Source organism: Micropterus salmoides, unplaced genomic scaffold (assembly GCF_014851395.1).
Source record: "Micropterus salmoides isolate LMB-PRFRI ecotype aquatic unplaced genomic scaffold, ASM1485139v1 Ms_hic_scaffold_21, whole genome shotgun sequence".
Taxonomy (NCBI): domain Eukaryota; kingdom Metazoa; phylum Chordata; class Actinopteri; order Centrarchiformes; family Centrarchidae; genus Micropterus; species Micropterus salmoides.
The window spans coordinates 8,787,624-8,801,408 of record NW_024041262.1 but is presented as its reverse complement, the minus strand read 5'-3'; the positions used below and the strand labels follow the sequence as shown (position 1 = coordinate 8,801,408).

Sequence of the window (13,785 nt, the reverse complement as noted above, 5' to 3'; positions counted from 1 at the left end):
AATACATAACGTCCCAGAGGTTCTCAGTTGGATTCAGTTCTAGCCAATGGCATCAGTGCCTTTATCATCCAGGAACTGCTTACACTCTGGCCACATGAGGCCGGGCACTGTCCTGCACTAGGAGGAACCCAGGGCCCACTGCACCAGTGTAAGGTCTGACAATGGCTCTGAGGATTTCATCCTGGTATCTAACAGCACTCAGGATACCAGATTTTGCATCCCCAAACCATCACTGACCCAACACCACACTGGTCATGCTGGACGATGTTACAGGCAGCATAACATTCACCACAGCTTCTCCAGACTCTTTCATGTCTGTCATGTGTTCAGTGTGGACCACGTGCATGGTGCTGGGCTGTGAGCACAGATCCCCTCATGTCTTCCTAGTAGAGTCTGTTTCTGACAGTTTGGTCAAAAACATGTACACCGGTAGCCTGCTGGAGGTCATTTTGTAGGGCTCTTGCAGTGCTCAATCTGTTCCTCACCACACAAAGGTGCAGATACTGATCCTGCTGCTGGGTTGATCCCCTTCTACAGCCCTGTCTAGCTCTCCTTGTGTAACGGCCCGTCTCCTGGTATCTCCTGCAGGCTCTTGAGATTGTGCTGGGAGACAGCAAACCTTGCGACGGCATGCTTTCTGTGGCCACAAACTGCAGAAACATTCCCTTTTTGGGGGGGTTGTCTTACTGTTGCCTCTTCAGTGCACCTGTTGTTGCTTTCATTTGCACCAAAAACAAGTGACTTTGATTCACAGTCACTTATGCTTCCCAACTGGACAGATTTATATCCCTGGTGTTTAACATGATTGACTTTGAAATGATGTTATACTGTGATGATTAAGTGTTCCCTTAATATTTTTGAGCAGTGTATAATACAGTAATTTCTGCTCTTGCATTTGCATCTGCCAGTGCCTCAACACTATTTTAACTCATAATCATTTCTTTCATTTGGTTCTCCCCAATCTGAACGTAAGTCCACTAAAAGCAATAGTTTGTAGATTGGAGAATCCCTAACAATTCAGCATGGAGTTTACACAAGATGCCAGTGTGAACTGTTGGGAGAGCTAAAGCCATGGCAGAAAAGTGTGAAACATTGCCATCTGGTGGAGGACACTCAGGGAGAGGGTGTGAAGTCAGAAGCTGAAGAAAGTGTGATGGAGCTCATTACCTTAAACTGACCCAGTTCACAACATTTAGCATTTCATATCACTTTTTACCAAGAGACACGCTGCCTAACGCATGCCGTTAACATTTATACAAGTAACCTACCACATTAAATATTAACTCTTCATGATGGAACACAGTTTCTTCTTCCATATCTGTATTAAATGTGTAAAGTAAAAGTTTGATTAGATAAAACAAAATGTATTATGGGCATTGATTACCTTTCTCGTAGTAACTGTAAATTTGTGGTTGTAACGAATGTAATAAAAATATAATTGAACAGTAATAAGTTTATTTATTTCAGGTACCAATTGATGACAAACTAAATGCTGAATCTCACTGGATGAAGCCTGGTTGAGCTGTAAAATATTTTGTGTTTAGGGACAGTAAAGTGTTTGTTAATGGTGGCACTTATATAAATGTCAAGGACCTGATGTGTTATAAGCCTGCCTGTGAGTATTCTTGAGTTTTTTAACATTCAAAGCAGAGGGAAAATGAAGACAAAAATATAAAAGAGAGCTTTATTGACATGTCAAAAAATGTTTCTTGAGGATACAAAGAAAATCTTCAAAAGCTGGAAAACTAAATCAAGGACTAGGCCGTGCCGTCTTCACCTCTTCTTGAAACCGTACTTCTTCCTTTCATAAAACAGGTCTGTTTTGGAGCTGCCCAAATTCACAATCTTAGGACAGCCATCTCGCTGTAAAGGAAACAGAAAGAGACAAAAGAGCCCGTTAAAAAAAAAAAAAAGAAGCTGGACAATTCTTGTATTTGCAGCAGGGTTCAGATTAAATTCAAAGTGCTGTTTATTTCTTTAAGGTTTGCTAAGTCATAATAATCTATCTGTCTAACATCTTCAGTGCACAGTGACAGACAACAAAAGGCTACATGTGCTTTAGGACACTCACATCTTTCTCCTGGATGGTGCACTCTTTACAGTAGTAGGCATCAGAAACTCCAGGCCCTCCGCAGATGACACAGCGTCCCTGATAGGAGCCGTAGTTACACTCATCACAGATGCGCACCAGCGTGCACGGCCTCACATAAGAATCACAGATGACACATTTTCCATCACCTGAAAGGAGCAGAGGAAAGACAGATGAGAGAATTGACTGAGAATTTAGTGTTTGTACAGAGTTAACCTGATGTTAACGCAGCCTTCACTGATGTTGAAAACACATCGCAACTAAATGAACGTTGACGTGCTGTATCACTGACATCTTCCACAGCTGCAACCTGCTTTATTTTAAGGATTGAAGACATTATAGTTCGCTGGAAAAGTTCAAAAATGTGTCTTAAAGATATAACTTTAACCTGCCATAATGTCACACTGTAAAACAAACGTGTATGTTTGTGTATGTGTCAATGTACAGAAGCCACAAACTTTTTCATTACTGATTGATCCCGATATTTTTGATAATTGATTCTTTAGTCTATGAAATAACAGGTAAAGCCGTATAGAAACTATCCACAACTCAATGAGATCTTTGAACAGCTTTCTTTTCCAGATGTGAAACTGTAAGATGGTGCAATGTAGAGTAAACACTTGGTTTGCGTTAATAAAAAGATATCAAAATATATCACAAAGCTAGAATCAGATGCTTGTACGAATATCAAAGGTTTAACAACAATGTGAAAGTAAAGCATACAAAGGTTAGTTTGGCTAAACTATATGTGTCACATCTTGTTTACGACATGAACTTATACTTCTCTTTTTAGCTGGGAAACCATGATTGGTTTTTGTGAACAATTGTCATGTCAAAAAATGTTATTGTCTTATTAAATGCTTATGCAGAGATAACGTTATTGTTACATATGCAAAGATGAAGAAGACTAACGACAGCAGGCTTTAATAGTTACTTAAAACATAGAGGAAAACAGGGTTAAAATACTTTGTTATATTAGTCAAAGATGGAAACACTTACATTTCTCGCAAAGTCTCCCGATAGCTGAGGAAAGAAAACAAAGCAGTCAGTGCTGATAATAATAACGTTAATTCATATCGCTTTGCTAGCTTAGGGTGAATACACGTTCACTCTCTCATGTTTAGCGAAGCCCATTATTAAATACACTTAAGTAATATTCTGTGAAATTTTAACATCACCGTAGCGACAGAGACTTGTTGAGACATTTGTAGGCTAACACCAAGACTAACAGACTTTCAATGAAACCCATGCTGTAACTGTTAGCATGGCAGCTAACGTTAGCTCGAGCAGAACAACAACAAAGAGCCTCCAGCTGCAGCAGAAACAACACTGTTAAATAATCCGTGGACTTAAATAGGCTAAAACGTACCGACACCGGCTTGTTTTCTGCAGAAGATCAAATCTGGATGATGTTTAGCCATTGTCGCCTAACGTAAGACGAGCGCTGCTGATTTGGTTGAACTTTCACCTTTGAACGGGAAACTTTGTACGAGGAGCTGCATTACCGCCACCCAGCGTCTCCAGGAGGGGAGAGAAAAGACAACGATTATCATTTCATCCTGTTTGTATATAACGTTAAAGTCACTGATCCTGCTCCATATCCACATTCTTCTCCAAAAATATATTATAATTTATTTTCAATAAAATCAATGAGGCTTTGTACGACTTATATCTTTTTAAATAAAAAGCTGAAATGAAATAAAAATTGTCACCGTCCTGTCAGTTTTATAAAACTAAATCAAACATTAAACATTGTTTCTTGCAGGGGTTTGTTTTCAATGTATATATTATTAAAAATATAAGCGACATAAAACTGAGACTGATAATTATAAGTTTAAATTCCATTTTTGTAAACAATCTGAAAAAGTCAAACTAACCCAAATGTTTGGCCCTTTAAGGACCTGCGGCACCGCGGCCTACAAAACCGTGACGTCACCACTGGCCGACACATCTTTGTCAGTGAGCAAAATGGCAACTTACTGCCTGACTATCGCCCGGTTGCAGGTAAGAGACTGAAATTGGCGAATTGCACCATATTTACAAACCTGTGAAGGATGTCGCCTGCTGTGTTAGATTTAATAAACCCATTGTAATGTTAACCAGATCTATTTAAAGCTCCTAGAGCCGTTTCTGATGAGAAATAACATGTGAAACAGTCACCGGCCGGCTGGCCAGGTCATCGTGTCCTGACTGACTGAACGCATCCAGTGGGCTACATCTAGTTTGGCACTGGTTTAATAAAACACGGCTAATGTCTCAGTTTACTACAAGTCATCGTAGATACAATTATCCTTTAAATGAACATAGTTAGGTTCGTTTAAGAAATGGAGTTTGGTGTCTAATAGCAAGGTTAACTACAAGGTTAGAGCTCCCAGCAGGCACAGACAGGCGAGCAGCGTGTAAAAGATGGAAAACTTAACTTAAATTATAATAAATAATGCCATAAGCACTGTCTTAACCAATAATTTGGGATTGCTTAAAAGTAAAGTAATTTATTCGGTCTTTTAGTTAGCATGATGTGTGTCATATTTCAAACAACAGCAGTGTGCTGTCAAGATTTGCACAGGTGAACAGTTAATGATAAGGGACCACCAGCTGTCTAAACTAAATATCTGAACCCTGGGAGACTTAAAAGAAAAAGAGCACATAACACTGTCTTCTAATATCGACATATTAAACAATGCCTCTTGTAGGCTTTGAAAATCACATGTTGTCTAGTTAATGACATTGGGCTGAGCCCTGACTGCCATTTTCAGCTGTTTGTGAAAATCTGAGAGAAAAACTTGAGTCATTAAAAGCACTTGAGAATTGCAAAAATATAAATCGTAACTCTACCAAATTTTAGTTTGCACCAAAATAAATTGAATAATAAATATCGATATTGCCCAGCCTAAATGTGAACCCTTCTTTGGCTCTGTAATGTCTAATGATCTGTTAATACTTGATTTAGCTTCATAATTGATTGAAAGCAACTTTTTGTTCACTCTGATATCCAACATATTTTCCAAATCAATACATTTTTAGGCACAATATTTTAATATAATATATAATATTTTCTATCTGCTCTATTCCAAGAAGATTGTCAAAAGATGGATAGAAAATTGATTCTAAAATGTATAAAAATCTTGTAGCCCTAATCTATTTATTTAAGCTACCCAAATAAAGTCTGTATGTGGGGAAACAGTGCTGCTGCGGTTAATAGTGTTTGTTTGGTTTTGTCCACAGCTCTGTGGTAACGCTTGTACTTGTACCATGTTTTGATTGTTGTTGTCGTCTCCAGCTGGCTCTGGGCCATGGTGCACGGCGCCTGCATGTATCAGCAGCTTACAGAGCCAAGGCCAACGTGTCTATGAGCCGCTTTGAGCCCACCTCCTTCATCAACTACGAGAGGCTCCAGTCCAGCATCGACATTGTGCGAAAAAGGTCAGTGTTCTCCTAATCTACTCTATATTTGTTCTGGCTCACATCACTGTTTCCTCTGAACACTCCCGCTACATCTGTGTGGTTGTTTGATTTGTAGTGTTTGTCCTTTACCACAGTTTTTCCATCACAGTAGTAGCCTTAACCAACTCTTGTCAGTCAGCCTGACTCACGGTGCATTTTCAACTAATTTCTAAAGTATTAATATTTATCTTGAATATATAAACTTATTATTAATAATATTATAACCCCACAACTCAGTAGTTTTAATTATTCTGCTATTTTTCATTTGTTGTTTTTCACACTGTAGCTGCATCCTCACCATCTGCCCTGTCCCCGCTGAAATCTCCTCTCCTGCTGTAGCATCCTACTATGAATTAAAGTTTGTTTCATTTTTCTGTCCAGGCTGAACCGGCCACTCACCTTGTCAGAAAAGATCGTGTACGGCCACCTCGATGACCCCCACAACCAGGAAATCGACCGCGGTCGTACATACCTGCGCCTGCGTCCCGACCGCGTGGCCATGCAGGATGCTACAGCCCAGATGGCGATGCTGCAGTTTATCAGCAGCGGCCTGCCAAGGGTGGCCGTGCCCTCCACCATCCACTGTGATCACCTGATTGAGGCCCAGACCGGAGGAGTGGTAGATCTGGCCAGAGCAAAGGTGAGGGGTCTTGTTTGTTTATGTTAATTGTACTGATGTAATTGTAATGACTTGTTACCAAAAGTTGTCATCCTGATTCTCATCCTAGGAAGTCAACCGTGAGGTCTACAACTTCCTGTCCAGCGCTGGGGCAAAATATGGAGTTGGCTTCTGGAAACCAGGCTCTGGAATTATCCACCAGGTATCAATGGATGTAGTGCCTGGAAAGTTATTAAAGCCGCTGTTATTTTAGCAAGCTGACGTCAAGATGTCATACAAAAACAGATCATCCTGGAGAACTACGCCTACCCAGGAGTGATGCTAATTGGCACAGATTCCCACACACCAAATGGTGGTGGGCTTGGTGCCATCTGCATCGGAGTTGGAGGAGCAGACGCTGTAGATGTCATGGCAGGAATCCCCTGGGAGCTCAAGTGCCCCAAGGTTAGCAGAAAACAATATTTTGCACACATTCTGTTCTGTGTCGTCTTGGACCTCTTGTTTCCTTTCACCTGTTTCTTAAATGTTCTTGAATTTTCTTTCTCCAAAGTAACAGTAGTTGGGTTTTCTTTCCACCTCTAAATCTTACACATAATTCACTCATCAATCTCTTGAAGGTGATTGGTGTGAAGCTGACAGGCACCCTTTCAGGCTGGACTTCTCCTAAGGATGTTATCTTGAAAGTGGCCGGCATCCTGACAGTGAAGGGAGGCACTGGAGCCATCGTAGAATACCACGGGCCTGGAGTTGACTCCATTTCCTGCACTGGTCAGTAAAAAAAAAAAAATAGAAGCTTGTTCATCCTGACTTCATTACACTTTGATATCGATCTCTCTTATGTAGCTTGTGTTTGGCTTATGTGTAATGTTAATCTTTTTTTATTGTGTGCAGGAATGGCCACCATTTGCAACATGGGAGCAGAGATTGGAGCCACGACCTCCGTGTTCCCCTACAACCACCGCATGAGGACCTACCTGGAGAAGACTGGACGTGGACGTATGTGTAGTGCTTTGGTCCTTCATAATGTTGTACAATTTGTAAATGTTCATTTTCATGGAAACTCACTTGTTATAAATGCAAGTTTGATATCTTGTTAGTGTCTCAACGCTCCCTCTCTTGTTTCTTCCCAGAGATCGCTGCTCTGGCTGAGGAGTACTCTGACTTGTTGGTACCAGATGAAGGCTGCGAGTATGACCAGGTCATCGAGCTCAATCTGGACGAGGTCTGTCTATTTTTTTTTTACAATTATCTTTTGGTGTTTTATATCTACTCCGGTGTTGTCTGAGAATTACTAAGCTTGTCTATTAGGCCCGAGAGGTGTCACTTGGTTTTATTTTCGTTGGACAACTTTTTATTTTTTTTTGTTTGTTTGCTTGCTGGGTCGAGAAAAAAAAAAAAAAGGTTTTTGTTGAGAGATGGAGTCTTGCGGAGATTTGAACTGAGGTAAGGACTCATTAATTGGAGGTTGAACTGTGGGTTTTGGATAGAGCGCTTTATGTATAATACACTGTGGTGAACTTTGTTTCTCGTTATCTGTAGGTTGCAAGATGTATATGATATTTATTGCAATGACATGATTCTCAAATGATCTTTCTCTGAAATTATTATAATTTGATGCTTCTTTCCCATCATTGCACATAAAGCAACCCATTTTATTCAGTCCCTGTCTAACCCCCTTCCTTCTTATCATGGCTGACATCTGCAGTAATAATAGATTGATCAAGAATTTTCAATTGAAATAGCTGTTAAGTAAGGTGGAGTGATTGTCTCGTACTGAAAGACATAGGTCCTTTTGTGCATGCAAACATGCATATGTTTTTGTGTAAATATATAGAACATTGAATTACGTTAACATTATGCCTAAAAATTGCAATGACATTAATTTCCAAATATCATTCAGCCCTAATTACAATTAAACATGACATGTCATAAATTTCTGCAAAACATATAAATAAGTGAGAGCTTCGCTTCACTGCTTCAATCACAGTTTAGTTTATTTAAGAATAACTGAGTTCCTTGAACGTTGTGTTTCTTTCTCCAGCTGAAGCCACACATCAACGGACCCTTTACCCCTGACCTGGCTCACCCAGTGTCTGAAATAGGTAGTGTTGCTGAGAAGAGCGGCTGGCCACTGGAGGTTAAAGTTGGTAAGAGCTGACCAGGGATGAATCCGCTTTAGACCTTCTGCTATTTACTGTGCTGCATTTCAGTGCATGAAAATTACCAGCGGCTTGTGTTCAGCAAAATACTCATTCTGTTGGCTCCATACTCCTTCAGGTCTGATCGGCAGCTGTACTAACTCCAGCTACGAGGACATGGGCCGCGCTGCCTCTGTGGCCAAGCAGGCTTTGGATAAAGGCCTGAAGTGCAAAGCTCAGTTCACAGTCACCCCTGGCTCCGAGCAGATTCGTGCCACCATCGAAAGAGATGGATATGTGAGTGTTGTCGATACACAAATTAAGCAGGGAGCTGCATCTCCCTTATACTAATGATTTAGCTCTGGGTGACCAAAAACTCAAAAGTGTTGTCTTCCTGTAGTCAAAGATCCTTAGTGATGTTGGAGGTGTGGTCCTGGCCAACGCATGTGGACCCTGCATTGGTCAATGGGACAGGTAGGCAACAGCGCTACTTTGGAAGTGCACCGTGGCTTGCAGTGGCAAAATAGTTTAGTTTGACTTAGTTGTTTTGTTTAAGTAAAGATATTGTGTGTGTGTTTGCATTCAGGCAAGATGTGAAAAAGGGAGAGAAGAACACAATCGTCACCTCCTTCAACAGAAACTTCACTGCCAGGAATGATGCTAACCCTGCCACACACGCCTTTGTCACCTCCCCTGAGGTAAACTCACAGTTGAATAATTCACGCTACTAGATGTTCAACACTTGGTTTGCTAGTTGTGACACTACCAATGTACACACCCCTGCATATTATGAAGCTAAACACCTTCCATCTCCTCTTCTCAGATTGTCACTGCCCTCGCAATCGCAGGCACATTGAACTTCAACCCAGAGACAGATTATCTCACAGCCCCCAACGGTGAGAAGTTCAAGCTGGACCCCCCAAATGGAGATGAACTCCCTGCCAAGGACTTTGACCCGGGACAGGATACCTACCAGCACCCGCCCGCTGACGGCCTCAGCCTTAAAGTGGACGTCAGCCCTGAGAGCAGCCGGCTACAGCTGCTGGAGCCCTTTGACAAATGGAGCGGGGGTGATCTCAAGGACATGAATGTCCTTATCAAGGTCAGGTCTTTGACATGGCGTCGTCTAGGGCTGGGCGATATGCACCAAAAAGTTAGGTTAGTTAGGCAGAACTCCGGCATAAAATATTTATTGGTATTTTCTGCTAAGTTGGTTGGGGGGGTTTAGGGACATGTTTTAACTATCTGTAGGACCTTAGCTTGTTTGTATTTCACCATTTTAATTATACTTAATTCTCCAGATTATTTAAGTGTCACTGACTTATTCAATCCGCTTCCTTCAGTTCTCTTTACACTCAGACCTAACGTACCTCTGCTGCAGACACGTCAGTATGCCCCGCTTCTTTTTGTCTCTCCCTGTATGTCTGCTCTGGTAACTTTCTCCATCAGTAGTAGGCTACGTTGTATAAAGTTGGCGGAGGAAAAAAAGCAGAACTTGTCTTCTGGACCTGTCCTCCCGCGATTCCATTCGCAACAGCAGCTGCGCCGCATGTTAGCCTTTCAAAACAAAAGCAACGTTGTAGCTAACGAATTACATCTGCACTATTGTGTTCACCGTGGCTTTACCTGGTCTGTGCTTGTAAAATATCCACCGACTTGTAACTTTGGAAACATTAATGAACTCAACATCAGACTATATCGGTATAAATGGTATTGTCTAATTTCATATCTCTTAAAATGATATCGGTATACCACCCAGCCCTAGTATCACCCCTGTTGCAGTTTGTCTTTTAAACGTTCTCACTGCAGCTGTGTAGAGAATGGTAATGTTTTCAACGTTCCCTTTCCGGTCTCCACAGGTGAAGGGCAAATGCACCACAGACCACATCAGTGCTGCTGGACCTTGGCTGAAGTTCCGCGGCCACCTGGATAACATCTCCAACAACATGCTGATTGGTGCGGTCAACAGTGAGAATGACGCCATCAACAAGATCAAGAACTACCTGACAGGGGAGTACGGAGGAGTCCCTGATGTGGCCCGTCACTACAAGGTGAGGACTGCCAAGGGGAGTGGTACCAGGAACTGGATTATTGGGGCAAAGCTGCTCTTTGGCAGCACACCGCTACTTTCTTCAGGTAGTCTGTCCTTCTAGCATTGTTGAGTTTAAATTTGGATTCACAGACTTGTAGTGGGACGCCATCAAACTGTAATTGCCAAAGATTCTGATAATTGATTTATCATTTTCAAGCAAAATGTGAGGTTTTGCTCCCCCCCCCCCCCACAGAGATTCCACTTGAATAAGGACTGTGATTGGCTGCTTTTGCTGGTGGAGGTTGTTCATAGTGAAGGCAACATTAAGCAAGTTGAAGAAAGACAGCCAGCGGTTCCCCCCTTTTCACTATCGCACATCTAGCGAAGACATTTCCACTGCGAACCTCTGCCCACCGCGACCTCACGCTCTCCATCACAGTGGATGGGAGTCGTCTCCCATTCAGTAATGAGACTTGGTCGAAAAAGAAATTTCTTAGCTCACAAAGTAAATGAAAGAATCTAAACACATGATTGTGGGAAACGTAATTAAAGCAAGATGATCATATACAATATATCTGTATAATGTTGCGTGGCGCTATCAATACGTGAATGAACACTTACATATTTTTATTGAAAACTGAATCAAGTTTCATAAAAAATGGGCATCCTTTACAGTTTAGATTTTAACAGTGAACAAACCCTGCACATCAAAACCTAAATCACAGATATCTGCAGCTGGGCTCTCGTTTGCATCGAGAATTAATATGGCTTAATGCTCTTGCCATCCTCTTGTGTGTAGGCCAACGGTGTGTCCTGGGTTGTGGTCGGAGATGACAACTACGGTGAGGGCTCCAGCAGAGAGCATGCTGCGCTGGAGCCCAGGCATCTGGGAGGAAGAGCCATCCTTGTTAAGAGCTTCGCCAGAATTCACGGTACTATTACTGCTGAAGACTGTACTGTCAGTATGTATGAAAAGAAGTCCTAGTTTTCAACCAACAAACCTGTCTCTGACCTCAGAAACTAACCTGAAGAAGCAGGGTCTGCTGCCACTGACCTTCAGCAATCCATCAGACTATGACAAGATCCGCCCTGATGACAAGATCACCATCAAAGGACTCAAAACCTTCACTCCAGGAAAGGTAAATACATTACAGCTGAAAAAGTGGCCTCCTTAAGGTTGTTGTTTTTCTCCTAACGTTCCTACAGCAGTTCATGAAAAGCGTCCGCAATGAGAACTCTGCCTCTTCTTCTCGTTCTCACAGCCTCTTAGCGCAGTCGTGAAGCACAGCGACGGCAGTGAGGACACCCTGGAACTGAACCACACTTTCAATGAGACGCAGATTGAATGGTTCAAGGCGGGCTCCGCCCTCAACAGGATGAAGGAGCTGCAGCAATGATGAAGAGGAGTGAGGAGAAGAAATGTGGATGAGGATTTTCAGGGGGACAACAGGGTGATGAGGATTGTGGGGAAGAAGGCAGATGAGGAAGATCCTGTTAATGCTTGGGCCATCATCTGCATTTGCACACAGTTTGGACTGAAGTGATGCGTCTGTATGCCTCTAAGACTTCAATGTTGTCAGATTACTTCAGACTTACTTGCCAAGCTAATGTTGGTGAAGGAACAATTGCAACCGGTCTGTTGTCAGATATTTCTATAATCCAAAGTATTTCAGTCCATTGCGTTCTTGAAAAAACTGAAGCTGCTGTGTTTCAATGTCAAAAAGTGATAACTGGTTAGAAATCTGTTGTTTAAAAAAAAAAAAAAGAAAAAAGAAAAAAAGGGTGTTCAAACAGGTCAGTACAGCATGGAAACCACTTCACACTAGAGCTCAGCCAGCTGATGAATGTCAGTCACCTTGTTGCTTAAGGATAGTGTTGAGCACTACATAGCAATAATCTTGAGCTTCAGTCAGTCATTGCCATTCAGCCTGCCTTGGTGTTATTGAAAATGAAGTGTAACTTGTGGGACGCATTAAACATTACAGATTGATTACTGTATATCTACAAGTGAGAGCATTTTGGGGTCCGTTTTTGTATTCACATCTTTCAGCGAAGTGTTTTTTATTTTATTTATCACACTACATATTGTCGGTGTTACAAAAGGTTGCAGAGAACCACTGCAGACATTACCTAATATCCAAAAGGACTTTTATGCTTTAATACTGTGTAAGAATACAGTAACAAACCTCCTTCTTCCCCGACACCATCACTCCCACCATCCTTAAACTGCCCTCCCGATCAGCCCTTAACCTCTTTACAAGGTCAAACGCGTCATATGGTTTTCTCCATTATTTGTTTATTTATATTTTTCCTGCAAAAGCTTCAGCTCTTGTGTTTATTTTACAGAAAAGGCTTTGGGGAAACTTTGACTTGTGTCCTTTTCCATCGCATAACAAGTGACTTTTTGTATTCATTTTACCCCAACAAAATGAAGGTAGATTTAACGAAAGCACACCCGATTTTATTGAAATCTGATGTCCACTGCAAATTACTATGTGCTTTAAATAAGTAATGTGGCTACCCAGATTACTGCGTCAGCTGGTTTTGGTCCTGTGTGGGTATAATTAACTGAAGTTCACTCCAAAACCACCTAAACATGGGGTTGTCGTTACATCAGATCACAAGGCTGTTGTGCCTTTGTCCTCCACTGTTACACACAAAATGCAGTGAAGTGAAGTTGGACCACTCTCTTCCTTTAACCCATTGTATGTAAAGTTCTGGTTTCATGTTCATTTCCAAGTGTTTTTTTTTTCTCCCAGGTTATCTTTTCTGTATTTCAGAAATGCCAGTGGGTTGTCAAATAAAAATTCAGATCTCATTACATTTACATTTGCTCCAGTGATGTGACTAAAACCAGTCTTAAGATTGAGTTACTGGTATTTTTTCATCCATCCTGTTTGCTGAAAATTAATCATGATTATCATGTCAAGTAGGCTCGTTGCAAGACTTTGAAACAATGGTTACATTCAAGAATCAAGTGTTTATCATCCTCGTAAATGTATGAATTTAAATCCTTGTATCCTTTTTAGAGCAATAGGTTCTTGACAGCTCAGATGTGTCTGCACATCTGGCCTTTTTAAAATCTCACTGTCCCTCCATAATAAGACACTTGTCTCTTCTTATCTAGCCTTCATCACTTTTCAGAGAGAGGCCCGGAAATGATTTACTGGGAGGAATTTCCACTTGCAGAAGTAAGAAACTGCAACATGCTGCATAACAATAGTACTATCGATATACCATAACGGCATGAATACAGAACCAGAGCAGTAAACCGTTTGTAGGCTGGATGTTTGAAGAACCCCTCTAAATGCTCAGATTTGAACAATAATTTGTCTGATATGATTTTCTACAAAAAAAAGTTAAATTATCTCTACTCATTGCAAAATAATGAGTAGCCTATTTAAATATACAGATATTGTTTATTTCAAGCGTTTAACAACTGAACACATGTCTCCTACTTCAC

The 13,785-nt window shown here is 41.3% G+C and overlaps 2 protein-coding genes across 2 annotated transcripts; one reads left to right on the top strand and one right to left on the bottom strand.

Moving 5' to 3' along the window:
* Window positions 1-1,670: 1,670 nt before the first annotated feature.
* On the bottom strand, window positions 1,671-3,602 carry phf5a (PHD finger protein 5A). The gene is made up of 4 exons (XM_038735479.1): window positions 3,459-3,602; window positions 3,089-3,112; window positions 2,072-2,238; window positions 1,671-1,863 (listed from the first exon to the last, which is right to left on the bottom strand). Exons 1-4 carry the CDS (start codon window positions 3,508-3,510, stop codon window positions 1,774-1,776), a joined length of 333 nt encoding a protein of 110 aa, XP_038591407.1. The 5' UTR covers window positions 3,511-3,602; the 3' UTR covers window positions 1,671-1,773.
* A 399-nt stretch (window positions 3,603-4,001) lies between these two features.
* aco2 (aconitase 2, mitochondrial) lies at window positions 4,002-13,149 on the top strand. The gene is made up of 17 exons (XM_038735478.1): window positions 4,002-4,093; window positions 5,370-5,512; window positions 5,915-6,173; window positions 6,262-6,354; window positions 6,438-6,596; window positions 6,770-6,920; window positions 7,044-7,148; window positions 7,283-7,374; window positions 8,194-8,299; window positions 8,430-8,587; window positions 8,691-8,764; window positions 8,877-8,988; window positions 9,114-9,392; window positions 10,150-10,341; window positions 11,122-11,254; window positions 11,340-11,461; window positions 11,585-13,149. Exons 1-17 carry the CDS (start codon window positions 4,058-4,060, stop codon window positions 11,717-11,719), a joined length of 2,349 nt encoding a protein of 782 aa, XP_038591406.1. The 5' UTR covers window positions 4,002-4,057; the 3' UTR covers window positions 11,720-13,149.
* Window positions 13,150-13,785: the final 636 nt, after the last annotated feature.